The sequence below is a fragment of the Python bivittatus genome, unplaced genomic scaffold, assembly GCF_059951505.1.
Source record: "Python bivittatus isolate LINGU-HERP-01145 unplaced genomic scaffold, Pbiv_v1 ctg000070_np1212, whole genome shotgun sequence".
NCBI classification, from domain to species: domain Eukaryota; kingdom Metazoa; phylum Chordata; class Lepidosauria; order Squamata; family Pythonidae; genus Python; species Python bivittatus.
In genome coordinates this window covers 55863825-55891556 of record NW_028277034.1, presented here as the reverse complement: position 1 = coordinate 55891556, position 27732 = coordinate 55863825, and the positions used below count along the sequence as shown (strand labels likewise).

The 27732-nt window shown below is 47.7% G+C and overlaps 1 protein-coding gene across 1 annotated transcript in view; it reads left to right on the top strand.

The window, feature by feature from the left end:
- Positions 1 to 27434, top strand: part of GFRA4 (GDNF family receptor alpha 4) — a 111896-nt gene extending 84462 nt beyond the window's left edge. The window contains exons 6-8 of the mRNA XM_088133217.1: positions 1747 to 1881; positions 7531 to 7688; positions 18880 to 27434. Coding sequence (XP_087989343.1) covers positions 1747 to 1881; positions 7531 to 7688; positions 18880 to 19023 — 437 coding nt within the window. The 3' untranslated portion in view covers positions 19024 to 27434. The remainder of the gene's footprint in view (positions 1 to 1746; positions 1882 to 7530; positions 7689 to 18879) is intronic.
- The last annotated feature ends 298 nt before the right edge of the window (positions 27435 to 27732 follow it).

Here is a 27732-nt window from a genome sequence, read left to right as displayed (position 1 = left end):
AAGATGAGAGAGAGAGATTATGGGGAAATCTCTTAATGATAAAATGTTATGTTGCATTATATTCAAAAAATGTGAAATTTGACCTTTGCTGAGGAACTTTGGCTATATCAGGCACGGGGAACGGCTAATAGAATTATTTTGAGAATGGGGAAGTATTATTATTCCATGTATTAAGGATTGGATTCAGGACCTGTGTAATTTATCCGTTTTTTTCCTTAAATTTTAAAATACAAATAATAAATTGCATTCTTTGGGTACAATGGTATTTATACAATGTTGACTAGAGGTTATTAACGCTCTGAGGATTTAGATCACTTAAACCTTTAAAAATAAAGAAAATAAGTTTATATCAGTATTAACTATGATTTCTAAAATATTAATGTTAATAAGCCTAAGGTTGCTTAGATCTTATTTCTAAAGCTGAGGGTGGCATCGATAAACAACTGCAAAATCCGTTAAATTATTTATTATATGCTAAAGGCTTCTATTTTAAGCTTAATATTTAATACCAAGGTCTCCACTGTATTGTTCGTTATTGTTGTTTTTGCACGTTAAAAGAAAAAACAGAAGCAAGTAAAAAATTGGTTTCTAACTTCCCCTTCTTGTACACGACCAATCTGCAGTGTTTATAAACATATAGGCTCCCACCCCTAGAAATAACTTATCCATTTTTGAAAAGACAATATTTTCTGCTAATCTAAAAAGGATGCAATATGTTTCCCTTTGGTACAGTTGGCACGACACCGTCTTCTTCTCTTTTACATTTTAAATCTTTTTACACTAGTGTGTGTGTATGTATGTGTGTGTATACTGCATTGTGTATATATATGTATGTGTGTGTGTGTGTGTGTGTATATATATAGCATTGTATGTATGTATATATATACTGTATGTATGTATGTATATATATATATATATATATATATATCATTGTATGTGTGTGTGTGTGTATATATATACATAGAGAGAGAGAGAGAGCGTTGTATATTGTTTAATATTTGAAAGCTAAGTAATATGCTTAGATTGCTTGGACATTTTTTTCCAGTTTTGCATTTTATTTTTTATCCTTAATTCTAATGTTTCTCTCTTACTTTAGTTTGTTTTGTACCTTTTTGTACTTAAAGAAAAATGTCTATTTTTTTTTCTAACTTGTAATAAAATAAAACGTTTTTTACGCATGCTGTATAGCAGTGCTTCTCAACCTTGGCCGTTTTAAGATGGGTGGACTTCAACTCCCAGAATTCCCCAGCCAGCCATGCTGGCTGGGGAATTCTGGGAGTTGAAGTCCACCCATCTTAAAACGGCCAAGGTTGAGAAGCACTGCTGTAGAGAGTTCGCCCCAAGACATAGAGAGAGACTCCTTTTAATTCAGACTCTGTTGCCTCTCTCAGCTCCATCATTCTGGCCATGGCTCATAACACCCTGCAGAATATGAGGGAGATGAAGCTAGATAAAGCCCCAATGTTAGTTGGGAATTTTCGGACGCTCATTTGGGAAGATACTACATTGAATGGGGCTGAGCAAGACACAACAAAGGGAGAGTGCCTTTCCCCAGGAACAGAGCCATCAGATTCTAACCCACCGGGCACGCCCGCTTGCCATGCCCATGCTGCGGGAGTTTGTCCAACACCCAACCCAACACCCTTGGCCAAGGTGGTCTTGCTTCGACCTCAGACCGCTCTAGATTGTCCACGGCGACTCATCCCTTCTCAGAGATGCTCTCTGTTCCTTCCCTCACCTCGGCAGGCAGCACCATCACGCCCAACTACATCGATAACTCGACCTCCAACATCGCGCCCTGGTGCACCTGCCACGCCAGCGGGAACCGGCAGCAAGAATGCGAGCATTTCCTGCACCTGTTCACCGAGAATCTCTGTCTCCGTAAGTGCTGCACGGGCCTCATTGGACTCTTGGGCAAGGATGCTGCCTTGGGGGGATTGGAGTGGGGAAGGGGCGCCACTGCATCCCCCCCCCCCGCCTCTCCCTTCTCTTAAGCAGTGCTGTCTGATGCGGTCTGGAAGGGCCCCTTCTCTCGTGTGGCACCTGCCCGCTGGATTCAGATGGCCCTGGCCCTCTTGGCCTTCCGAAGGGCAGGGAAGACCGGGCTGTTCCCGTGGGTGCTGGGCCGGGGGGCTGACTGAGCCCTTCTCAGAGGGGCCATGAAATACAGGGCTTGGCGTCCTCGACTGCCAGTCAGTTCTGGTTTTGATATGCTTTGTGTTATGATGATTTCAAAAAATGTTTCTAAGCCACCCAGAGGTGTTTTGTGAGTTGGGTGGCCATTCAAGGGGAAGGAAGGAAAGGAGGGAGGGAGGGAGGGAAGGAAGAAGGAGGGAGAAGGAGGGAGAAGGAGGGAAAAGAAGGGAAGGAAGGAAGGAAGGAAGGAAGGAAGGAAGGAAGGAAGGAAGGAAGGAAGGAAGGAAGGAAGGAAGGAAGGAAGGAAGGAGAAAGTGGGAACAGAAGGGAAGAAAAGAGGGATGGAGGGACTGAGGGGAGGAAGGAAGGAAAGAAGGAAGGAAGGAGAGAGGGAGAGAGAGAAGGGAAGGAGATTTTTAGAGAGAGTCAAGAGGACAGGAAATCAATCATGCAAGAGACAGAACCAAAGCCCTTCCTGGTTGTACTGGCTGTGAATAAAACTGGCCCAAAGGCTTTTATGGGGAAACGTTACCCACTCAACCCTCTTGTGAGTAGGCGACTGACATACAGCCAGCCTGGGATTCCCTGATGGAACCACCTAAGGGAAAGTCCCCCACGGCCTCCTTCTGCCCTGGGGCCAGGACCCTTCCTTTGCAGCAGTTTACAGTAAACCTTTTTGGAAATGGCAAGGAATGAAGAGGGGGGTGCAAGGATGCCAGACAGACAAGACCATGGGGGTCAGAAAAGATCTGGCAGAGAAGACATGCTGCGGGTCCCGTCTGCTAGGGACTTACACTTGGCGGGTCCCGGGAGGTGGGCCTTCTCTGCCGTGGCACCCACCTTGTGGAACCTTCTCCCCCCCCCCCCCCATGTGAGGTCAGCCCCATCCCTATTTACTTTCCAGAAGTCCCTCGAGACCTGGCTTTGTCATCACGCCTGGGGATCTCAGGGGACTGGGGAGATCTTGAGGTGGCTCCCTTGCTGATCGAATCTCTTGTGTGCCGTATGCTTTTTTACACTTTTTAATAATGCTTTTTTTACATGTTCCATTGTTTTATATCTTTGTTGTACGCCACCCAAAGTCACTTCTTGTGAGACGGGCAGCTCTATGAATTCAATATATCAATAAAGAAATAAGTCAAAAGGGCAGCCCCAACATGCAATGCACTTAAAAAGAGGGTGGGGTTTTGATTGCCATCTTGACTTTTTCGACCGTCCTACCGATGCTCCTGGACAGGACTATATCACGTGTCTAGGAAGGTCCACGGTTTTGGTTTTTCCCACTTGGAGGAACGAGAGGGAGAGTAAGTACGTGGGTGTGTTTGGGTGTGTTTCTTCCCCCATTATTTTTCCCTGCCTCGTGGGAAACGATGGTCCAATGGGATCCCTGTGCGGAACAGAACAGATGTCAAACTTAAAGTCTGGGAAATCAGCTGCTCTGAATCTGTGGATCTGAAAAGGCAGGGAGAACCGCCATTAAACCCTGGGTCAGTGAAAACTTTGGAGAGAGGTTGGAAATTTCAACAAGACAAAGATCCAAAACTTCCCACCCAAGGAAGTCGGTTCAGGAAAGAAAGATAAAGTGTTTGTGTTAGCCTTCACAATCTCCAGGCACTGATGTTATTGACAAATACGGGAGAATCTCAAACATAACGTCCGTGCAAGAAGGCTTAAGAATATTTCTGAGCAGGACAAGTTCTGCAAGGAAGAGTGGGGGGAAATATCCGAAGGAAAAAACAGAAAAAACTCTTAGCTGGACACTTTGGAAGTTGTGATTTCCTCCAAAGCACCGAGCCAACATACAACCAAACGTCTGCACCTGTTTCCTTATTCTGAATCAGCAAACAACTGGATATAAATGCTAAGTGTGCATTTAAATTTAGCAGAGGGATGCTGGGTTTACTTGAACCAGGCAGAAGCTGGGTCAGTTTCCCTTCACTTAACGATCCATTGAATAATGCAATCCGATCAAAGGAGCTTAAACTTTTGCATACGATTTTATAGAGGGCTTAATTTCCGTGCTCTGCCGTAGGCTGATCTCCTGCACATCGCCAGCTTCTTCTGCATCTGCAATCAAAGCACTCTCTCTAGCCAGGCCTTGTCCTTGTGACTTCTTCTTAGGGTTTTGGAGAGGGGAGATTTATTGTCAGGCCTGGTGTGAATCTTGATGCTTGTTCTGACTAGGTGCAAGACCACGGCTGGCTGTGTGACTTTGGAGTGAGCAAAAGCTGCCTGTTCCAAAACGAATGCCTCGGTCCTTGAGGATGAAAGCAGAGGGCCTTGCAAGGTGGGGGCGGGGGGCGGGGGGAGGAAACAGCCTCAGCCCAGAAGGGAAAAAGCCTGGATGTGTCAAAACTCATCAAGGATGCGGAACGGCCCAGCCTCAAGGCAAGGTGACAAGGCTGCGGCCGGAAGGACGCTGCAGATCTTCTGGGCGTCAGCTGGCCACCAAACAGGTTGGCTGTCCTTTTTAGCAGCTTGCAAGGAGAGGGGGTGGCTTTGCCCTCTGTGTGCAGGGAAGGAGGCACACCTGATCAATTTCTGCCTTGCTCCCATTTCCAAGCGGGCTGCTCAGTCGAGCTGGGGGTGATGAAGGGCAAGTTCTCTGCTCATGGACGGTCTTCAGGGAGAAACCAACATAAGGCAGATTTTCCCAGCCGCGGTCCTGTTGTACTGGACACCAAGTTCCAGCACTCCCAGCTGGCCGGAGCAGTGGCCGGACTACCCAGGCTGGGGGGTTGTTGGAGAAGGACAGGAAAGCCACTCCGAGGACATCCAGAAGCGTGCAAGACGTCCAAGGAAGAGCATTGGCTGGCCTCTTCCCAAGTTATTGTTTCACAATGACTCGGTGTATGGGTGTGTGTGTGCGTGTGGTGGCAGTAGGACTCATTAACCAGCCCCAAACCCAAAAAGAGAACAAATAAAAATAAAAACCAACAGTAAAACCCCATAATTATAAAATTATAAATAATAGCTCCCAAATTCAGAAGAGCTCTAACTCTGGCAAGATTTAATTGCCCTTCCAACAGCTGTTTTTTGAGAGCAAATTATGGGGCATCCCATTCAAACAGACTTTGCCCCTGCCGTGAAGGAGCTCCTGAAACATTAGCCCACATTTTGTTATCATGCCCTTCTTACAAAGATGCCCGGCTGCAGCTAATAAGCCCCCACCCCGAGTCAGATTTCCAGGCCACCCAGATCTGTTTTATTGTGCTGTTATATCTGATCAAGGTGGTTGTATTTCTCTGAATCTGGCTGACTGTGGTTCCGCTGTTTGTAAAATACACCCGACTTTGACCACACCAGTTTTATCATTATTACAGCGCTTTTTACGTGCTGTCTCAGGCTTTCTTTCCATTTTGGTTTTTGAGCTGGTCAATGACTGTAAGGTTTCTCAGCCTTGGCAGCTTTAAGACGGTGACCCGCTTCCTTCTGGGGAAGGAGGATACAGACATCTACCTGCGAGGATGTGCGGAGGCATTTGCTGATTTTCTGGAAGACAAAGTCGCTCGGAGGCGTTCCCAGTTAGATGCCAGCGTGGCTGCTGGCCTAGTGGAGGTGCCCAGGGCAGTCCCTTGCCCGGTTATCTGGGAATGGGTTGATCCCGTTGCTCTGGAGGAGGTGGACAGGATCCTGGGGAGTGTGAGCGCAACCACCTGCATTTTAGACCCGTGCCCCTCTGGGCTGGTGAAAGCCTCCCGGGATGTGACCTGCAGGTGGGTTCTGGTGGTGATTAATGCTTCTCTGGGGAGGGGGTGGTGCCCCAACCTTTCAAGGAGGCTGTGGTCCACCCTCTTCTCAAGAGGCCATCGCTAGATCCCACCCTGTTGGATAATTTTCATCCAGGCTCCAATCTTCCCTTTTTGGGGAAGGTGGTTGTGCTGCAGCTCCCGAGGTTCTTGGATGAAACGAATTATCTGGACCCTTTTCAGTCAGGGTTCAGGCCTGGATATGGGACGGAAACGGCCTTGGTCATGCTTTTTAATGACCTCCGGAGGGAGTGAGATGGGGGCAGTGTGTCCATCCTCGCTCTACTTGACTTCTTGGCAACCTTCAATGCCATCGACCATGGTATCCTTCTGGAGCAGCTCCAGGGATTGGGAGTGGGGGCACTGTGTTGCCCTGGTTCACTTCCGTTCCCAGTCGGTGTTGATAGGGAGTGAGATGTCCGGCCCTCGCCCCTACATGAAGCCGCTGGGTGAGATCATCCACCACCATGGGGTGAGAGATCATCAGTATGCTGATGATGCTCAGCTGTATATCTCAGCCCATGGCGAGTTAAGTGATGCCACGACCTCCCTCTCGCGGTGCCTGGAGGCTGTTAAGGTCTGGAGGGGGGCAATGGGTTGAAACTGAACCCTGGCAAGACGGAATGGCTCTGGGTTTGGATTCTTTGGTCCATGGAGATTTGCCATCCTTGGTCTTGGGTGGGGTTGCCCTGCCCCAGACGGACCCCGTGCGTAATCTGAGGGTTCTCCTGGATTTGCAACTCCTGCTTGAGGAGCAGGTGGCAGTTGTGGCCAGGAGGGCCTTTGCACAACTGCGGGTTGTGTGCCAGTTATGCCCTTTCCTGGACCAACAGGCCCTGTTCACAGTCACCCACGTCCTGCCTTGACTATTGTAATGCTCTCTACATGGGGCTGCCCTTGAAAAGTATCTGGAAGCTTCAGTTGGTTCAGAACATGGCAGCCTGTATAGTTTTGTGCAAGCCTAGATTTGCACACGCGTCACCTCTCTTGCGGGAGCTGCATTGGCTGCCAGTTTGCTTCCGGGTCCAATTCAAGGTGCTGGTTGTCACCTTTAAAGCCCTACATGGCTTGGGCCAGGTTATCTGAAGGACCGCCTTCTCCCAGTTTCATCTGCCTGACCCACCAGATCGGGGAGGCAGGGCATGTTACGGGTCCCCCTATTAAGGATGTCCATCAAGAAGAAGGGCCTTCTCCGTGGTGGCTCCCTCCTGGTGGAACATCATCCCCGCAGAGATAAGACCGGTCCCCACCTTGATGCTCTTCCACAAGGCCCTGAAGACATGGTTGTGCCAATGGGCCTGGGGATCCCAGGTCGACCCGGAGCCCATCAAATGGCTGGTGTAAATGTATTGTTGTCGCCAGGGGGGTGGGGGGATGGAGTGGGTTTTGTACTGGGATTTTTGTAAGATGCCCAGAATCACCGTGAGTGGCCGTATGAATTGCTTCAACAAATAAACAAATTAAATAAATAAATACCCAGCACATCAAGGAGAAGCTAGAATCAGGGAAAGCGCTAGCCTTTTTCCCTTTGGTGCTAGTTTTCTATGTGAAAGGAGTATTCAGTCACATGACCCTCAACCCCACCCTGCACTCCGAGGGGCGCTGTGGGTGTATGGCTCTCAGGCCCCCTTTTCTTCCCCCTAAGAAAACGCCATCCAGGCCTTTGGCAACGGGACGTACTTGACTGCGGCTTCCAGGCCCTCCACCTCGCCCACCACGCAGATGCGGAAGCAGGAGCGAAACACCGACAAAGTGGCCGCCACCCTCCAGGAGAACATCTTCGAACAGCTGGAACCAACCAAGGTAGGCAAATGAATCGGGGCCTCTTTTGGACTGACCGACCGGGTCTGCCCACAGAGACGTTTTCGGATCTCCTGGCTGCGTTTGCACACGATGCTTGGTTGGCGGGTCAAACTTGGGTTTGCTGCTTGTGGCTCAGTGAATTGTGGAAATGCAGCCCTCGTGGTCAGATGACAGGTCAGGGTGTGTGCAAAGCCAGAAAATGGGTTAATTGGGTAACTGGGTTAGGGGGGTTGTGTGAACGCAACCGCAGAGAGTAGAGATCAAGCTCTGCGCAGATTAAAAGCTGGCCCTTGGAAGTTCAAGCAGAGCAGAACGGCAAAGGCCCCTGAAGGGCCCCACGTCTTACTTTGGCCCCTACAGAAATGTTGAGAGAGTAGTTTTGGCCACAATGTGGTGTTTGGTGCTTTCGGGAGCTACTTCGTGCATTTGTTAGTTGGAAACATATTTTTTATATACTGCATTTATCTTGTGTTTTTTTTAAATCTTCATCAGCCATGTGTCGCATGGGTGAGATGGGTGAGATGGGCAGCCGCATAGATTGATTTAAATAAATAAATAAATAAATGGCAAAATCCCTCTTCTCTGATCACAAGCCAACTGTAATGGCATGTGGGAAAGACCTTGGGAGACGGGGCCAAGAGACGCTGCCAGGGGAACGGGCAGATAAGAGGCAGAATATCCCACAGCTGGGTACTGGGCGGGGCAAGAGGCTCAGGAGGGACCCTCCCTAGTTTCTCGGGCTGTGAAGGAGACGGGGGGAGATTTGTACTTTCAGACTTGCGAGATTCTGCCAATGTAGCCTTACGATAAAGTAGAATTAGCTCATCTGATTGCGATTCCTATTTGGTTTACCCCATGAAGCCGACATCAATCTTGCAAGTCTGAAAGTACAATTCTTCCCCCCGTCTCCTTCACAGCCCGAGAAACTAGGAAGGGCCCCTTCTGAGCCTCTTTCCCCTCCCACTATCCAGATGTGGGCTATGCTGTCTCTTATCTGGCCCTTCTCTTGGCAGCGTCTCTTCGCCCCGTCTCCCAAGGTCTTTCCCTCATGCCATGACACCAGCCTCTGCCACACCCGTCCTTTCCTTCTCTGTTCGTGCTTGCTCAGTTTCCTTTCTTACCCACCACCTCCTCCCTCTGCTGTGGATGCCGGTTGCTCTCCTGGCTGCCACCAGGCAGAGGAGAAGAGAGCAGAGCTGCACAATTTCAGGTGGGGGAGAAGAGGTTGGGTGTGTGTTTGTGCCCCTTTGCCAGTTTCCCTGCACTTGTCAGTTTCAGTCACTTCCTGGGGAGGAAGATTTCTCCCTCTTGAGAGGATCTTGCTACTCCTGGCAAAGTCTGCCTTATGCTCTGAGCAATTCCTTTTATTTCTCATTCATTTAAACTTGGGAACCGCCCAAACAGGTGTTGGGGGTGAAGCAGACACCCTAAAGATCCCCAGGCAGGGTCTGGACATTGGTTTCCTCCCATTCCAGATGCCCTGCCCTGATTGGTGGAAATGTTCCCACCTGACTGGCACGATGCTGAAGAGGGACAGCAGCAAAGCAAGGGGGGAAAACCACCCCTTGCTTATCATCTTAGTCAGGACAGCCCCATTCAGCAGCGATCCAGAACAAAGGAAGGAGGGCAGGACAGGGAAGGGCAACGGGGCCGGGAGGGCTGGGGGTCTAGGAAACCCCATGTGGCATCAAAGAGCTTGGTCCCTGCAAGGTCCAAAAAGTCAAGATGGCGGTTGTTCTGCACAATTGCTTGGATCACACAGCCACAGCTGCTATCTTGACTTTTGGACACACACCCACACAAACGCACACCATGATTGTTTATGTCAGTCCCACTTAAATCTATCATTATTATTATCATCTATCTATTACCTATCTATTATCTATCTATCTATCTATCTATCTATCTATCTATCTATCAATCATCTATCATCTATCTATCACTCATCTGTCTGTCTATCATCAACTTAAATCTGCATGCCCAGCTTCAAAGCGTCCTTCATTCCTGCAGGTTTTATGCAGCTAAAAAGAGGACAGACCCCATTTTCCTGCCTTTGGGGAGAAGCAGGAGTCAGAGCAGGGCCTTCTGCTCCCCTCCTCTTTAACAGGCTGCTCCCCAGCTAGTGGATTTCTTATGGGTGAACCTGATTGTAGCCCTTGTAATCAGCTTCAATTTCCTCCTAATTGGTTTCTAATCCCTGTTAAAAGCTGCTTGTGAAAACTCATATAAACGTCGGGGGTCCTTTCCGTGGGCAGTCTCCCTACAGATAAAACTGAAAACATCAGAGTGTTCGAGCACCCAGCATTAGAGCACATGGATCCTCCACTTTCCTAAAAAAAAAAAAAATCCATAAAAGCAGGCTGGGGGTGGGGGAGAAAAATGGATTTTTATACAGTCAGTAGCATCAGAACTGAAGCCTGCAGCCTCCATTGTGGGTGGGGGAGAGTTAGCAAACAGGCAAAGTCAGCCAGTCACAGTCCATTTTCTGGGCTTTTAGCCTTCTTTCCCACCCTTGGTGCCCCTCTAGAAGCATTGGATGCAACTTTGGGGGTCTTCTGGTTGGGCTCAGTCACCAGTTCGTATTTCATTCACCCGCTCAGGCAATGACTGGCGCTGGAGAGAGAGACAGAGGGAGAGAAAAAGAAAAGAAAAGAAAGAGAGCAGAAAAGGGAGGGGGGGAGGGAAGGAAGGAAGGAAGGAAGGAAGGAGAGAGAGAGAGAGAGAGAGAGAGAAAGAAAGAGAAAGAAAGAAAGAAAGAAAGAAAGAAAGAAAGAAAGAAAGAAAGAAAGAAAGAAAGAAAGAAAGAAAGAAAGAAAGAAAGAAAGAAATTAAGGCTACACATCTGGAGTGAATTAAACCCCAGTTTATAGTCACAGCTCTCTAAGTAGGGCTCTTGCCGGGACTGTCATAAGCGCCTGCCCAAATTGCAGGGGCCTCTAGGTGGCAACGAAGAGATAAAGACCGCTGACCCTCTGCTGCCCTCTGGGCTTGGGCCACAGTAGTGCAGCTCAGGTCCGGGGCCCCAGCTTCTGACCCCTTGTTTCTTGGCCTGCAGCCCAGGGGGCAGAGGTAAGCCTGGGGCTTCCCACGCGCCGTGCGCCACCCCCCTCGGCCCTGAACGGAGCTGCTCTTTTCTGGCGCCATAAACTCCGGCTCCAGGAGATCTCTTGGCTGCCTGCCACATTTCCTCTCGAGCAGACCCCGATTCCCGGTTTGGTCTCTCGTGCTTCTGTTGCTCTCAGAAAGCGTTTGCAGGTCCGCATCCTCCAAGGCGTGTTTTCTTTTCTTTTCTTTTCTTTAATACAGTTTAATTAGAATTTAATTGGATTTTTTCAATACAGTAAAAGGATGCAAAACAAAACAAAAAGCTAGTGAGAAAAAGGAAAAAAGAGAAGAAAACATACAGTTAGCCTTCCGCCCTTCTTTCTATCGAGTAATTGTCAGTCAAACTTTATTATTAGTTCAAAGGAAACCATGAACGAACTGTTTAAAAGTAAAAGAGGAGGACCGAACACAAAACACAAGTTAAAAGGATAACACAGAATATTATCGTCACTGTTGTTACCATGGTAAACTACGTCTCTAGGACCAAAAGAACCAGAATGTTATTTGTCTAAAACTAAGGCAGAAAGCTAAAAATCTAAAATAGAAGTAGGTTAAAATAAAATAGAATAAAGCAACATCAGACATATATATATATATAGGTTAGAGAGAGAGAGAGCATTTAAACCGGTTTGTTAATTGTTTCGTTCTATGCTGGCCTTTGACCGAAATAAAGTTGGACTGACCGTCTATCGAGTCATCATCATCTTATTCTTTTCCCCACCCACTTGGGCCCTTCGGGTCCCCAGCCCCAGAAGCCACCCATTCCATCTTTTCTTCTTTCAGCAAAAGGGCCCGATAAGATTTCCGGCCTTTCAAAAACTCTCGGTCACTTTTTCTCCAGCCAGAGTGGTCAGCTTTGCTATTTCTGCACGTTCAGTTAATTTTATCATCTAATCTTCCACTCTAGGTATTTCATTACCTTCCCAACCTTTTGCTTGTAATAATCTTGCCACACTCCAAGGGTCACTTTCCGGCATTTGGACCGGCTACGGCTGTCCAGCCACCTGGAGGGATATGATGAAAATTTGGGGCAAAAGGGCTGCTGGTTTGTACGTGAGACGAGGGAGAGCGTAATGCAACAGGGACATCCATTTCAATATGTTGCCGTCTCCTGGTTCTGCAGACCGCAGTACCAAAGGGGCCGGCTTTGGCTCCTTCTGGAATGTATTTTTCATCTTCCCAGCCCACAGCCTGAGATTTCTTCTTGGTGGTCTCCCATCCAAGTCTTAACCAAGCCCAACCCGGCTTTGCTTTTGGAGATCAGTCAACGTTGCTCAGGGGCACCACCTGCTGGGGGGAGAAAACTCTCCAACTCTCTGGACTTCAGCCTAGTTTGTCCATTCCTGGGGAAGACCGATTGAGGGAGGGGGTGCAGAAGAAAAGATCAGATTTAAGGGTCCCCATCATCAGCATCCTTCCTTACGAATATTCTCAAAGTCGCTGAATGCTGGGATTAAAGCTAAATTCCCTGGAGTTGCAGCTCTTCCGCAAGACACGCACACCTCATCCTATTTCTTAAAAAGAAAAAGAAAAAATCACTTAATCCTCCCCATTACTTGAAGCCCTGCATAGGCCACCAAGCCTGGTCTGATAAGGATACCTGGCTGAAATGCTGCTGCCTCAAGGTGAACTTTGCTAGCTGTTTTTAACTCCTGGTGGAGTCCAGAGGCTGTCTGGATAAGAGGCTCTAAGCCGATTGCAAACCTTTGCAAGATTTCAAAGGAGTGATAAATGCCTTCCCAGCGCTAACCGAGAAGCAGGGTGCCAGAGCTCCCTTCCTGGCTGACTTTCGCTCCGGAAAGTGCCTCGCCTTCACTCAGGCAGAGAGCTGGATTTTTTTCCAGATTTCCAAGCTTTCTCCAAAATGAGGAAGCCGGATAGAGAAGCCCTGCAGATCAGAGCTCTCTGCTCCCACAGTGGGCAGACGATGCAGCTTAAAAAGAAATATGCAGTTGAAAACTCTGCGTAAAACAACCTGGGTTACCCTGAAAAGGAGAAGGCACATCAAGGCAATGTGCGCTTTAAACACCCGCATCAGTGAAATGCATGTGCCAAAGAGTGCTTTTATTTAAAAAATTCTCAAAAGTTTTGCAAGCAACCTGTGTCATATGAATTATGAGAGGATGTCCAAAAATGTTCTAGCCTTAAAAAATTCTCTAGAAAAACAGACCAGTCTGAAATGTCCCGTTGATGCACATAGTAAGAGATGCACTTTCTTATCACTGGTGCATCCACAGAGGTCGGAGCGAGAAGACAGCCATGTGCATGGCGTACAGGTAGTTGCAACGCCTGCAGCGAAGGATAGTCAGGCCTGATAGTCCTTGGATGAGAGACCACCAGGGAATCCCCACTATTTTATTTTTATTTATTTATTAAATTTCTCCCCCGCCCATCTCCCCCCAGTGGGGGACTCTGGCCGACTCACACAAAACATTAAAACCATAAATACATATAAATACAGAAAACATCAAAATTTAAAAAACATTACTAATTCCCCCTAGGCTGGGAATTACAAATACAAAACATCTAGGCCAACCACATCCAGATGTGGGCATCAGATTCACCTGGAAGGAGATTCCCCTCCTTGTGGATGCCTCAAAAGAGGGCCACGTGCACCACGCTTGTCCAAGGTTTTGATGAGCCTCTCCAAGTAAGTACTACACTGTGGAGTTCATGGTGCTCTCTAACTACACACCGTCCAAAAGAGACAATAAAAAACCTAGGAAGGAAACATAAAGACTAGAAAACTTCCCCGCCAGCAGCCAATATTCAGACAACCAGAGATCAACACCAGACAACCATCAGGCAGAAAACAATACCGCGATCAAGGAACCAAGGTGGAAATCACCCCCCTACCAAAACTGGCAGGGCAAGCGGCTATGTATAAAGAGGCAGCAAACCCCACACTCCCTCACACTGATGATGTTGCTCAGTTGGGTCAGGAAACGTCTGCAAGCAAACCGCCAAGCTCCGAGAGCACCAAGAATGCCATGGTTCAACCCTGAGCCACAGAGATTCCCTCCTCTAAGTACTATGCTTTCTCTCCTTTCCTGCTTCACTATATTCCTCGTCTCAGATGCTGAGTCGCCCAAGCAGGGGCCCCAGGCTTTGCACCCTGAGCTCACTCTGGGAAGCCTTCTCGGGAGATGGAAAGAGAAACGGTCCAAAATACATCCCTTGACCAGGAGACATCTCATCTCTTTGCACCGTTCTCAAGCAGGAAGCTCGCGAGCCGTGCTAGATCTGCTGGTGCCGCTGGGCAGGCAGGCTGGCAGGGCCACGCCCTGAGTTACACGTCCGTCTGCCTTTCCCGGCTGGGTTGCTTTATGCCTGTTGTCGAGGTTGGCCATCTCCTCTGCAGTCACCTTTCTCCCCGTTAAGCCTTAATTCCCCATGCCAGGAGGGTGATCATGTTGCTCTTCCCATAAGCCATTTTTATGGGGGGGGTCTTTTTCAGGGCCCTGTTGGGGGATGATGTTGAAGCTTTCAACGGGCAGAGCTTTTTCTGTGGTGGCTCCTTATGGATGGAGTTCCCTCTCCAGAGAGGCTCGCCAGGCGCCCATATTAGCATCCTTTCGGCAGCAGGTGAAATCCCGTTCTATTTTCCAGGCTTTTCATTGGCTTTTCGTTCATATTGTTTTAGACTTTGAGGCACCCCCGGCTGTTGCTGGTATCACCTTTTATTTTTGCCTTTTTGCCTTTGATCTGGTATGATTGGATAGGGTTTTCTGGCAATTGTACTTTTTAACACGTTTTATTGTGAGCCCCCCAGAAAGTTTTGGCTGTTGGGTGGTGTAAGCCTTTTAACAAATGAATAAAAAATAAAGTAAATAAATTGGGCAGGTCCTGGGGGAACAGAGGGTGGGCTGGGTACTAAAGGAAGGGGGAACACTGGGAGATAAAGCCAGCCAGAGGGAGTCAAGATTGTAAGGGTGGGGAGGTTGCCCCCATGTTCAACTCTGCACGTGTGGCTGACGACGCACTGAAGCCTCGCCAATACTATTCCGGAGTCATTACTTGGTGTCATTATCTAACTGTCTGCTGCAAGAGCTATCAATAAAAGAGCTGACTTAGGACATCCCCAAGGGAGTCAGAAAAGTCAACAGGGGGGCTGCCCATCTGTAGTCATAACCCTGCCCTTTTGTGTTCGTGCAATGCTTCAATTACACGGTCATGGCCCCCGTTTAACTTTTTTGGAAACCCCCTCCCCCAGCAGATGGCCCTGGGGCAGATGGGGTTATGGGCTGGCTGGGTTAAGTGGTTTTTGCAAATGGGGGCAGAGTGGGAAGCTAAGGGTCAACACCTGGGGAGATATGAAAGGGCTGGGGGAGAGCTCCACAGACGGATTTGTCAGTCAGTTCGCTAGCACAGTTCTCTGGGGGTCTCCCTCCAAAGGAAATAAAGTAGATGCTGGTCTGAGAAACGAGGCACCAGTAATAATCTTGTCTGGATTTTTATTTCTAAAGTTTCTACGGTGCTTTTCCCCCACCAGAGAATGATCTGATTGATGATGCGCCATCAGGTGGGCCTCGACTCTTAGCAACCACATGGAGAGATTTTCTCCAGGAGGGTCCGCCCCCCCAACCTGACCTTTCAGCTTTTCCAATGGTGCCCCATCACCACTGGAATGGAGCCTGTTTGCTCCTTTTCACTTAAAAAGAGGGTATCAATCAGCACTTTTCTAAGTAATTAAGAAACTTGGATGTTGGCCAGGTGATTGATTCATTCGGAAGACCGGATAGCTGGGCAGAGGAAGAGGGAAGGAAGACACTGGATGATGCAACTGGCCAAGGGTTGGGCAAGGTTGCAACTTCCCATTTGGGGGGAGCCACCTCCCATCCCCACCTCTCTTCCTGGAGAATTGTGGAGATCCTGTTTCCACTCTCCTTCCAAACTCCTTGGTGTCAGGACAAGGAGCAACCCTACCCACCCTACCCAGGGACTGATCCCACCAAGAGAGCATGCGTGGCATTGCGCACCCCCCTCCCTGCTATGAAACGCTTCCAGCCTCACGCTCAAGTGAAGATAAAGGATCTTCACTTATCTCAAGAAGAAGAAGATTGGAGTCTCCCGCAGGTTTTCTCATTCCTGTGCTTTGGGGCAACAGAAGCTGAGATGGCTCTGTTGCCTGGAAGGGAGAGACAGAGAAGAAGAGAGATTTTTTTCTCCCCGGCACAAGGGGTCACGATGGCTGTGAAGTGCTGAGATCTAAAAAGTTGCGATGAAGAGTCAGGGTTGCCCTCTTCCAAAGCATCGAGCTGTGAAATTCTGAGTGTAGCCAATGCTGGCGTTGATCAGTTTCCTTGGATAGGTCCTCCAAAAGGGCTCTAGCCGCCCCTAAGAAGTGGTCCCTCCTTTGGCAGCATCAGGGGCATCCACAGGATATGGTCAAAAAAGTCAAGATGGCTACCACAACAAGGTGATCAACATGCCACCTCCTTTTGATGGGCATAACCAAGCTCCATCTGGTTTTTAAGTCTATTGCACGCCAGGTGGAATTTCAATCATGCCGTTGTGGTCGCCATCTTGATTTTTTTTACCATATTCTGTGGATACCTTGGGGCAAACCCCAGCTCTCTTTTAGAGGGGAGGTGTCTTACGATAAACCCCAAACATCTCCCTCAAAAGAGGTTTTAGTGGTTAAGCTGAGAAGACTTCTTCCCCCTTTGCAGAAGAGGTGCATGTATGTAAAAAATGTACACCTGTTAAAAAAGGGTGGAGCTTTGATTAGGGTCACAACCATCATCTTGGCTTTTTTGACTCCCCCTACAGACACCTCTGCCTTAAGTCCCTTGGAGGATATGGGACGGGAGAAAGTAGCAAGGGAAGCAAACTTTCCCTGGTATTTTTTATGCTGGTCACTGAATTTGTAGATCAAGGGAATGCAGAGACGTAGTGAATCTTTATCCCAGTAAAGCCTTTGCCAAGGCCTCACGTGATATTGTGAAGGATAAGATGAATAAACACGGGCCAGAGGATTTGGAAAACTGTAATGGTCAAGCAACCACATCCAAAGATTATTCATAAATAGCTCCGCCACACTGTGGGGGGAAATATCTACGGGGTCCCCCAGAGCATCGTTCTTGGTCTTGTGCTAGTCAACTTCTTTATGAACAGCCTAGGGGTATGCCTATTAAAAATACAGTGGGCAGCCGGCCAGCAGGGCTGGCTAATACCTTGGAGACCAAAATCCCGGTTCAAAATGATCTCGACAGGCTTAAACATTGGGCCAAATCCCGCATGGTGAGGCTGAGCACCGAGACGCTTAAGGCCCTGTATCTGGGTAGGAAAATGAAATGTATATGATGGGGAGACGTGGCTTCTCAGCAGGGCGTAGGAAGGATTTTGGCCTTTGAGGGGAGCCCCAGCTGAAGAGGCGCAAGCGGCGTGATGCAGCAGCTACAAAGGCCAATGCAATCTCTGGCAGCCCTAAGAGAAGCCTTGCGTGCACATCTCAGGGGACAATTGCTTGGTTTGGCTCTGCACTGATTAGCCCCCCCCCTTGGCTAGGGGTCCCCCTCTGGGCTTTCGCGGGGACGGGAGACACTGGAGCAGGGTCAGAGGAGAGCTTCCAGGATGACGCGGGGTCCCGACGCCAAGTTCTGTCAGGACGTTTGACCGTGCTGGCCGGTTTAGCCTGCCAAAGAGGCGGCCGGGAGAGTAATTTGCAGGGATCTCCAAGGCTGCCGTGTGCGAAAGGCGCCACCTCGGTTGAATCCTAGCGCAGGCTGAGGACCAAGTGTTGAAATGAGAGGAAAGGTCTTTGAGCCGGAAACGAGGAGGAATCTCCTGACCGTAAGAGCCGCTGAGTACGTGGCGGGCAGCGTCTGGATCAGCCGTGGCCTCCCCCTCGCTGGAGGCCTTCAGACGAGGCCCAGAAGGCCACCTGTCAGGGGTGGTTTCGCAGATCCCAGCACAGAACAGGGGGTTGGACTAAGTGACCTCCAACTCCCATATTCATACCTTCTAGAAATCAAGCAGTCTCTGCAAAGTTAATATAACAAAAAACAAATCAATAATGGCCACAATGATTCTATGTGCATTTATTCAAAAGCAAGTCCTAGTTCACCCAAAGAGTCTTGTGCTCCCTTAATTGATCTTAATTAATTAATCAATCCATCTTGGTTTGCGCATGCATTGATCGACTGCCACTTCATCAGAAGCCAGAGTCCTCAAACCAGGAAAAAGCCATTTAGACACCTTGAGCTGCGTGTCCGCCAATCAAGAACAGATCTGAGAAAACAGATCCGTCTCTTTCAAAGTTGATGTAAAGGTTGGTTCAAACCTTTAACGGGCCCTCGCAGTCCTCCTGCCACGAACTCAGAGGGTTTTCCCTCTGGCAGTGACATAAAATTGTGGCAGCGATTTGTTGTGAGGCATTTAAAAGCCAAATGAGCTGCTTGACATTCGCTTTTCACACACAGACCCACAATGGGAAGCGCCAGAGCTCCAGTCGTAAAACACCAACCTCGCAGCTGGACAGTTAGCAGCGCAGCCCCAAATTTAGCATAAAGTCTGTGAAGAATGACTCTACCAAATTAAGTCTAGGTTGGGTTCAGTATAAGCCACCTTCCTATGCACTCGATTCAGCAGGGCGTGCTTAGCCATGATTTACTGAATAAGCCCCCACTGCCTAGTTCAGCCAGGCCAGGCCAAACCCAACACACCACAAGGTGACTACGCCATTGTGCGAAGCCAGCTCGAGTCTATGAAGTATCTATGTTTACAGGACCACCCTATCAGTATGGACATTTAGGAATCTACATCTATACTTAATTAATTCCTTGCATTCAATGAAGCTTTTTCTGCTGCAGCTAAAGGCAGCTTACAGGGGAACGTTAATTCCCATGTCATCAGTTTTAATTCCTGTTAGCTGCCCAGCATCATGAATTTGAGACGGGCAGCCACAGAAACCAAGATAATAAATAAATAAACTTTCCTCCCCACAACAATCTTCTGAGGTTGGATGGGCTGAGAGAAGGGACTACAATCTGGGTATCCTGGTGCCAGTTCAACACCTTCACCACCTCGGGAGGAGATGAGTTTCATCTTCTCACATTCACCATTTCTGTTGTTGTTGTCCTAGACATCCGCAGAGGGGAAGCTGTTGCGCGACGCAACTCGTCTTGGATCCAGCGCGTCCGACTCTGCCCTGGCGTTGACCATGGACATCTGGATGATGGTGTGGAGTTCCACGGCCACCAGTACTGTCCTCTTGATGGCCATGTGAAAGAGAGGAAGGCCTTGCTCAAGGGCGACAACAGAGTGGCTGCTCTGTCTTATGTTTTCCAACTTGGGACCCAGGAGATGGTCGCACCCACCGCCATCTTCCTCCTCATCGACTTTGTAGAAAGGAAAGAGAAGAGGAAAGAAACTCATCCCATGAGCTTGTCTGTGAATGCCTTTCTGGTGAGCAAGTGTGGTCATCCAGAGAAGGAGTCAGCGATGACTCTCTTCAAGAAATTCTGTGCTCCATCGTTGATGTGTGCTGAAGTCACAGACAGAACTAATTCACATGAGCGTCTTTCTTCATTTTGACCGACAAGTCAAAGCTGCCTTCTTTGGTGCAACGAAGCAGTCTTACCTGCCACCCAACATGAGACGATCTTGCTGTCATCTTGGAAAACCTTCTGAAACCGGGTTGAGATCCAAGTTCTCCATGCTTGGAATGGATAAAGTATCTGCTTCACCACGCCAATGTCTGGTATAATAACTGCACCCAAACCCCTTATTTTTCAAAAGGGTTGAGTGATTTTAAGAAGTAGAGCAAGGCCGAACCACCCTGGAGGCTCTACACAACCAAACCAGGGGGACCTTTCACTACAGTAACCTGGTGAGAACCAGAATCTAGGGATTATGTTTTGAGGTGTTGCTTTGGGGGGACTTGGTGAGCCTGGAAATTGTCCACTGTTCTTACTGGCAAGACATCAGTTGGATTCAGCTCTGAGGTTCTTCATGGTCCAAGAGAACTACTGTATATGAACTGAAAATTCTCCTGTGTGATTGACATGTGGGGTCCTTCCAGAGGTTTGCCTTCCAAGCACATCTCCTCCGACCAATTCATTCTCAGAGTGGTTTGAAAAGACAGTGTGGGCAAAACAACTCATAAGAGTCTGCGGGATGGAAATCTCGCAAATGGGTTTCAAACGTTTCCCTTTGCAAAATGTGGGAGTTCCAAACGCAAACCTGTCACGGTTGGTGCCTCCAAGCCTCAGCGATCGAACGTGCGCTGATGGCAAAACGGGCTTCAAAGCAGAATTTTGTCTCCCGACAAAATCACCACTCTGTTCAGCTTGAGCTGGCTTCTTGGAGAAGGGCAGCATTTTGAGCTGAGATGAAATGACTAAATGAGAACAGATGTTCCGTCTGTGGCAGCCGATTGATCGCAGCTGATTCACAGCCACTGGTCACCCCTTGACCCCACCATGAGGCCCATAAGCCCCCACTGGGCTTAACAATAGCGACTTTCAATCCTGCTGGGAAAGGGGTCTCAGCTGCTCTTCATGGCAAGGACTGATGACAATCATTACTTCCCAGCACCACATTCTAACCACAATTATTCTAGCTTGGAGTTATTCAGCCTTTGAAATCAAGGGGGATGAGCTTGTCACTGCGGTCTTTCTCTTGCTTCTGGAAATTGCTCTGATGCTTATGCGCCCAGAACTCTCCAGCATGGAGCCCGAGAAGTGGGTGATTTCCTTATCAAAGGGTTAAAAATCAAACGTGCCTCAGAAATGTTGCAGACACAGCAACTATGCTGGATGGAGTGCGTACCCTCACAATCTGGGGTGGGGGTGGGGGTTGAACAGTGCCAAGGGGTTCATATTAGGGGAAATTGCAACGAGATCATATTCCACTACCGTCCAATGCTCAGTGCACAACTTCAAAGCTCCCATCAGCTGAGCAGGAACTGTTCAGCTGGGATGAGTTTATAGTGGGGGTGCTAATCTGGGTCCTTACCGCCCCATCCAGGAGCTCCACGTGAATGGGGGGTGTTGTCTACAGCAAGGCAAAGTTATGGCAGCCCTCCCCTGCCACGACACCACTGCACAAGCCCCCTTTAGAGGCCTGCATTGCGATGTCACGACACATCGTGAAATGTTGCAAGAGCATATCTTGTCCCTTGCTTGCTGGCAAAAACCAGGCCAGCCCACCCGGCTGGCTTGTGTTTTGCCAGTAATTCCAATTGCAAACCAAGAGGAAACTGATAGCAACCTGCTGTTGTGGCTGGCCTGGGTTTTGCCAGAAATAAATTATAAAACCACCAATTATTATTAATATTATTATTATATACCCAGCAATGTGAAATCACAGCTGCCAGTTCTTTAGCTGGTGTTAGCCTTCATTCGCATCAAGTTCTTCCCAAGAATTATTATTATTATTAATTATTAATTATTATTATTATTATTATTATGGTTGGTCGCACAGTCAGCCAGCTGTTTAGACTGGATTTGGCATTTTTATCCATCTATCGAGTCCTTCCCAAGGACCCAGGATAGTTATTATGGTTGGTTGCACAGTCAGCCAGATGTTTAGACTGGATTTGGCATTATTATTATTATTATTAATAATAATAATAATAATAATTTGGCTGCCCTCGGCTTGGATTTTTTTTTTCCTGAAAATCAAGTTATCACCATTCAACAGATTCCATTTCAACATTTGGAGACAGGCTAATCTATTTCTACCAACGTGGAGAACCTCAGACCTCCAGCTCTTCCTCACCCAATCGTTCCTCACAGATCCAGCTGTGGTGAAACCCAGAGGACCTTGAGTTCCTCATGTCCAAGGGGCATCTTTCAAAACAACACATTGCTGCCTCCAGGGACTTGATGCTAAGCCTGCTTGCAGCCCTCAAGAATCTCGGCAGCCTCATTTGGGATCTGCGTGACAGTGGAACATGGTTCTCAGCAAAGCAGAAGGGTTGCTATGAAGCTCTTTCCCAAAGCAGCTGCTTTTCAGGAATCCCTCTCAACTTCTGCAACATCATTCATGTTTCTCAAAGCAGAGGAATCATGAAATGGTCCTCATGAGGTTTGGCAAGAAGGAGATCTTGGGGAATTCAAGGGCATTTAGTCAATTTAGCATTCCTTAGAACAGTGTTTTTCAACCGTGGCCCCTTTAAGGTGTGTGGACTTCAATTCCCAGAATTCCCCAGCCAGCCATGGCTGGCTGGGGAATTCTGGGAGTTGAAGTCCACACACCTTAAAGGGGCCACGGCTGAAAAACACTGCTGTAAACTATCTTTTCTGCTCTTTTTTCAAATTTAGCTTCATCATCAGCACAGGACAAGTTAAATCAACCTCCTTGCGCCCCAAACCATTTCTCATTTGAACAAAAACATTTCATAACTCAACCCAACCCAGTCTATCTTCCGATTGGAGTTCATGAGATTGAGGAATTGATCCCTTAAAATAAAACCCCAGAGCAGAATGAGCGGAGAGTAAAACTAACCAATACCTAAAAAAATAACCCCAAAATAACTAAAAGTCACCCCAAATTTGGAGCAAGGTAACAGTAATGGAAGAACTTTTATCCTTGCCTTCTATGAGGGTTGTTTTTTCTCTTATTCAAGGATAAAAGTGCAAAGCACCAAATATTCTCTCTTTTTTTTTAATAGTGTAGCGCTCTAATAAAATCAATACAATCCAAATGCTTTATGTATAACATCCTTAATAACCTTGCCTGCATTAAATCTTTTGATCAGCGGTTTTATTCCGCGAGAAACAGCTTGGATTCACCTTTTGTTAAAAAGTTTGCTCAAAACCAGCATTTCCTTAATGGATCATAATTCACAAGCACTGATCAAACGAACCATACATTTCCTTAATGTGGCAAGTTTCATATTGATTAAAAAAAATACGTCTGTCTCTCTCTAAATTTTAAATGGTCGATCACATAGTCTTTGTTGCCTTTTGGGATGTTCTACAAACCCATCTAATTTTAAGATTGTGTGATTTTTGTCAGATTGCTCTCCTCTTAAAAAGACACACAGCAGTTAGGCCTTTTTGGGGTCTGCGGGGGAGGGGGCTGTGTAAAAAAGTTGAGATGGTAGGTACCGCCGTGCAATCAAAGCCCCCTTTTTTGCATGTGTCGCACGAGCCTTTTGGTACTTTGCACTATTAGCTCCCCTACGCGTCAGTGACTTCTTGACGCTTTCAGACAGTGGGCCACCTGCCCTGGAAATAGTTGCTCTGACCATGATGGGACGATGAGATGCGCTTCAGGGTGTTCCCGCACAGGCTTCACCCTCTTGCACGGGCACTGCAATGCAAATGCAGAAGCATGGAGGCAGAGCTTGCACCACAAGGCACGTTTCATCCCTTGGGTCTCCTGAGGAGGCCCGTGGCCCTGGTAGCAGGTTGATGGTTCATCAGTTTCCCTGACCCAAACTTGCATCGGCTGCAACAAGTAGAACATTTTCCAGTGCACCTGGTCCTTCTTCATAAGGACCTGATGCAGAGGAAACAGCCCCCAAGGAATTCATAATTTCATCTCTGCATGCTACCATCAGTACTGGCAGCCATTATGAGAAGAAGCAAAGCCTCCTGAACGTTTTGTTTCTTTCTGCCCAAGTATTTGGCAGCTTGGCTCTGATTGGTGCCTCTTTAGAAGATGCGCCTTCCGTGGCCATTTGGTAGATCTGGCCTAGACTCATTGCAAACCAGCCATTCCAACTCTGCTACCTTCTATCTCCAGCCAGAATGAGACGTTCCTCCCACGCAGAACATCACATCCAATGGACCTCTTGCTGGTGGGGGGGATCAAAAAGAAAGTTCGGCTCTCCTGCAGATTATGTGTTCCTTGGGGGGATGGATAGAAGGAGGACTAAGGGATCAGCATGACACTCGCCTCCACCAACTAGAGAAAGCATGTGGGTTAATCCCAGCCACTGCTTGCTGAATTTGGCCAAGTCAATGAGTGACTTCCACAAGAGGCAAGACAGCCTTTACTGGCTCATGGATGGAGATGCAGGTGAGGAAGCATCGCTCTGCTGCTCCATTTGTTCATGGAGGAATGGAGACAACACTGGGAGCAAAGGGTGGCTTCTCCAATCTCTTGGAGCAAAACTCTGTTCCTCCTAAAACATCATACGGCATCAGTTGAGCACTCAGTGCTTTTGCTGGATTCCAGAACAGGGTTTTCCAACCTGGTCTGCTCCAGAGGTGTTGAGCTGCAACATGGCCATGATGGAATGGAACTGTAATTCAGCACTTACGGAAGGAAGCAAGTTGGGGAAGGTAGTTCCCGGACATTCACAGAGGGCTTGCTTAATCCCACACTTTAGCTTGAGCAACATCACTGTGGTTGCAGACAGTGCTATGGATCCCAGCAGAATCCCCTGTTTTTTTTGGCTTTTTAAGTAAAGAATGCAAAAGTGGAAAGCTGGTTTACTGCAAAGCCAAACACCGACCTCAAGAATATACTTAGCAAATATGTTGGAGGAGAGAGAGCATCCTCACCTTTTGGCCTTCTAGTAAATGGGTGCTTTGTGACCAGCTGTGCCCCCATGGTCACCATCTGAACATTTGATGTTCATCACCATCCATAGGTTGGCTTTTCAGCACTTAACCAGAATGCCCCTAGGCTGGTTCCAGCCACAGTTGGACAAACATAAAAGAAGAGCTGTGAAAATCCATAGCCCAGAAGGTCCTTCTCATCCATCAGTGGTTTCTAATGGTGGCCCAACAGATGCCCTGGGGAATCCCACAAGAAAGGAATGTGGACCATGGGGTTGTTTTTTTTTTTGGTAGCACCTGTTGTTGAAGGTAGAGAAATCTGGTCTAAAAACTGTTCCAGTCCTAAAACCCATCCTTTGTTCCCAAAGAAGTCCACCCTATAAGGAATACCATGGAAGACCTGAAGCTGGATCAGAAACACCCATCAATTTCAGAGAGAAGTCCAAGAAGATGAGACATTTGATATCCAGATAGTCAACCCTTTCTCCCCATCACCAGAAATGGAGAGAATATGGCAGGGGTGTCTGCAAGGTATGGTCAAAAAAGTCAAGATGGCTGGTGCAATGGAAGCTGCACCTGTTTTTTATGTGCATCATACATAAAAACCAGATGGAGCTTTGATCACACTGTTGGGGCTGCCATATTGAGTCTTGTGACCACGCCCTGTGGCCATCCCTGGAGAATCCAGGCGGCTATGGAACTCCAGGAATTTGCAGAGTCCCTGTTTCCAGGCACAGAAAGCCAGCGGCTTCACCAAGTTCAGGCCACCGAATGCCCTAACTGAATTTGGGTTTGTCTGCAACAGTACTTCCTCTTCTCCAGTCTGACCAAATCAGTTTCATCTGTTGGGGCCCCAAATTTTAATCTTGTAACCAAAGGTGAAAACATCCCCTGCTCCAGAATGGGAAACATTAAGACAAAAAAATGAAGAATAGAAGATTAAAACAGATAACCACTGAAATACAAGCAAAGGCCAACAACACGTAGATATGCAATAGATATGCAAAAGCACTCTATTTTTAAACCTTTTATTTAAAAAAATATATATATTTTTTCTGTCCTGAGGTTTTGTCTTACCAGGTCTGAGTTCAGAAGCTAAGCAGGCTTGGGCCTGGATAGTATTTGGATGGGAGACCTCCAAATCCCCCAGAAAATCCCCAGGCTGTAGGTAGATTAAGAAAGGGGAAAAATCACAGAAGGGGCCGTGGCTGTCTAAATTCCACATTCTTTGCCAAGAAAATTACATAGAGACACTTATCAAGTCACCAGCAATCAAATTTGACTCGAGGTCATCTTTGCACACATATGCAGAGAAATCTGTATATTATATAGAGAATATAAACATTAATATTCAATTCCTCTTCAGTATTTTTTACTTGGAACCTTTGTACAGACATGTTGGTTAGTGAATACCTAGTTAATTTGGCTGAAAAATGATGACCAAATTTGAATATGGGACATCTATTCAAGGAATGGGAATAACCCCCACCCCCACCCCCACAGGCACCAAATGCTCCACGGTCTTTGGGTTTTGCAACAGGGATTTGCCACACAGTCTTTGGGAGTTGCAAACTGTGGTAGCAATTAACTGCCGCCAATCTTCTGAGCAATGCCTTAACAACCTTCCCCAACCTGGTGCCCCCCAGGACCTCTGGAAGTCCTGGTCCCACCACCTTTGGATGCACCATGTTGAGAGAGCCTCCTCTAATTTAGCAGAAAGGTAGATTTTTAGTAGAATAATTGGTCTTGCACACGGCAACTTAGAGTCAGGCCACTTGGCTTAAATAGGGAATGAAGATGGTTTTTCAGGAGCAGGAAGGATTCTGCTCCCAGGGTTAGAAGCAGCCACCTCCAGCTAAGAGGTGACCGCCCCTGGGGACGCTGACCATCCTTCTCTTATTATAAAGGATGGCCCTTTATTTCAGAAAGCAGTCCTTTAGATGTATTTATTTTTCCAAACCTAACTTTTGTCCTTTCTTTTGGTCATTCATGGAAGTGGAATTGTCTTTTTAAAATAAATTGTAAAATCAATGCACACCCTGTTTGATTTTAGATATTTGTATTAGAATATGCGTCTTTCTAAAGTTTTTCTTTGTTTCGCTCCTGAATTTTCCTTTGTAAAACAAAGTTATGAACATAAACCATTTTTTTTTAATCCTTATGAATCTCTTTCTGATTTGCCCCTTTTTCAGGTGGGTCCTGTATTTTTTCCAAGAAAATAGGGTGCCTGTACCCATGGGGGGAAACGCCCTGCTTGTGGCTTTTACGCTGGGGCGTTGGCCCCACAGCACTGAAGAGGCCTTGGAGCTTTAACCTGCCCTTGGGAGAAAATTCAGATTCAGCTCCTAAGGAGTAAGGGAAACAGAGTCATAATTGCTACTCCTATTTTCCATTCTGCGTGGAGATCCTTGGAGCAAAGCGGTTTATAAATCTTATAAAAAAGAAATCAAACAATGCCCCCTGACAGCCCGGGATCCCGTCTTCTTAATGGCACTGTCTCATGTTCTCCCATTGTTGGGTTATTTTTCTGTCCCCATTCCAGGATCCCAGAATTAATTTCACGGCATCTGTTGAACCAACAAGAGCCGCAGCAACAGAGTAACTGTGTTTGCACAACTGGCTTCACCTGGTTACTGAATTCACCCATTTTTGGGCCTCGCCAAGTCCACAGAATCCTCAACTCACCACACAGGCTGAGTTCTCACAGTTGATAAAGACCCAAGAAGGCCGACCCGGGTTACAACTAACCAACTATGCAGATGTTGCTGAGAGGCCACTGGGTTGGTCACTAACCTGGTTAAAGGAGGCTGTGTGAACAGGTCCTCTCGTCCTCTCTTCCTTGGATCCAAGAAAGTTGGGCAAATGCTTCAAGAAGAGCCTCTGTTGCAAATGGCGGTCGAGGAGAAGGCTTCTCCTACAGTCCCCACATTTATGTCTTTCCCTGGCCGTGTTTACCCCACATTTCCAGCGGCAGAGTGAAGGGACAGACCAGGGGACCTCCTGGCCTCCAGACATTCTCACCTCTGCAATAAGCCGACGCACAAAAAATATCCTTAATGGCAAGGAAACCATTCAAAGACTGCATAGGGTTTATACACGCCTTGGTTATACTTTGGGGATCTAACCTGTACTTTCTGTATGTATCTGTATTCCAAAAACTTGTACCTGAAAATAAAGCAAATGTGCGTTTTTCCTCTGTTCGACTTACACTGCCTGCCTGGTGGCTCCTGGGGGTCTTCGGGACTAACCATCCTTGCAGGGAGGGAGCATCGGGGCCAGAACGCTGCCTTCTCTCCATTGCCGGTGGTGGTGGTGGGGGTAAATGTCCCAGAGCGGACGCCCAGGAGAAGCGCTGGAGGACCCCAAGCCAGGCCTGGAGAAGTCCATCGTGGGAGGAGGGAGGGAGGAATTCACACCTCGGGAGACCCCAAAGAGCAGGATCCCTGCCTCGCCTCTATCGCAAGTCTAGCTGGTCCTAA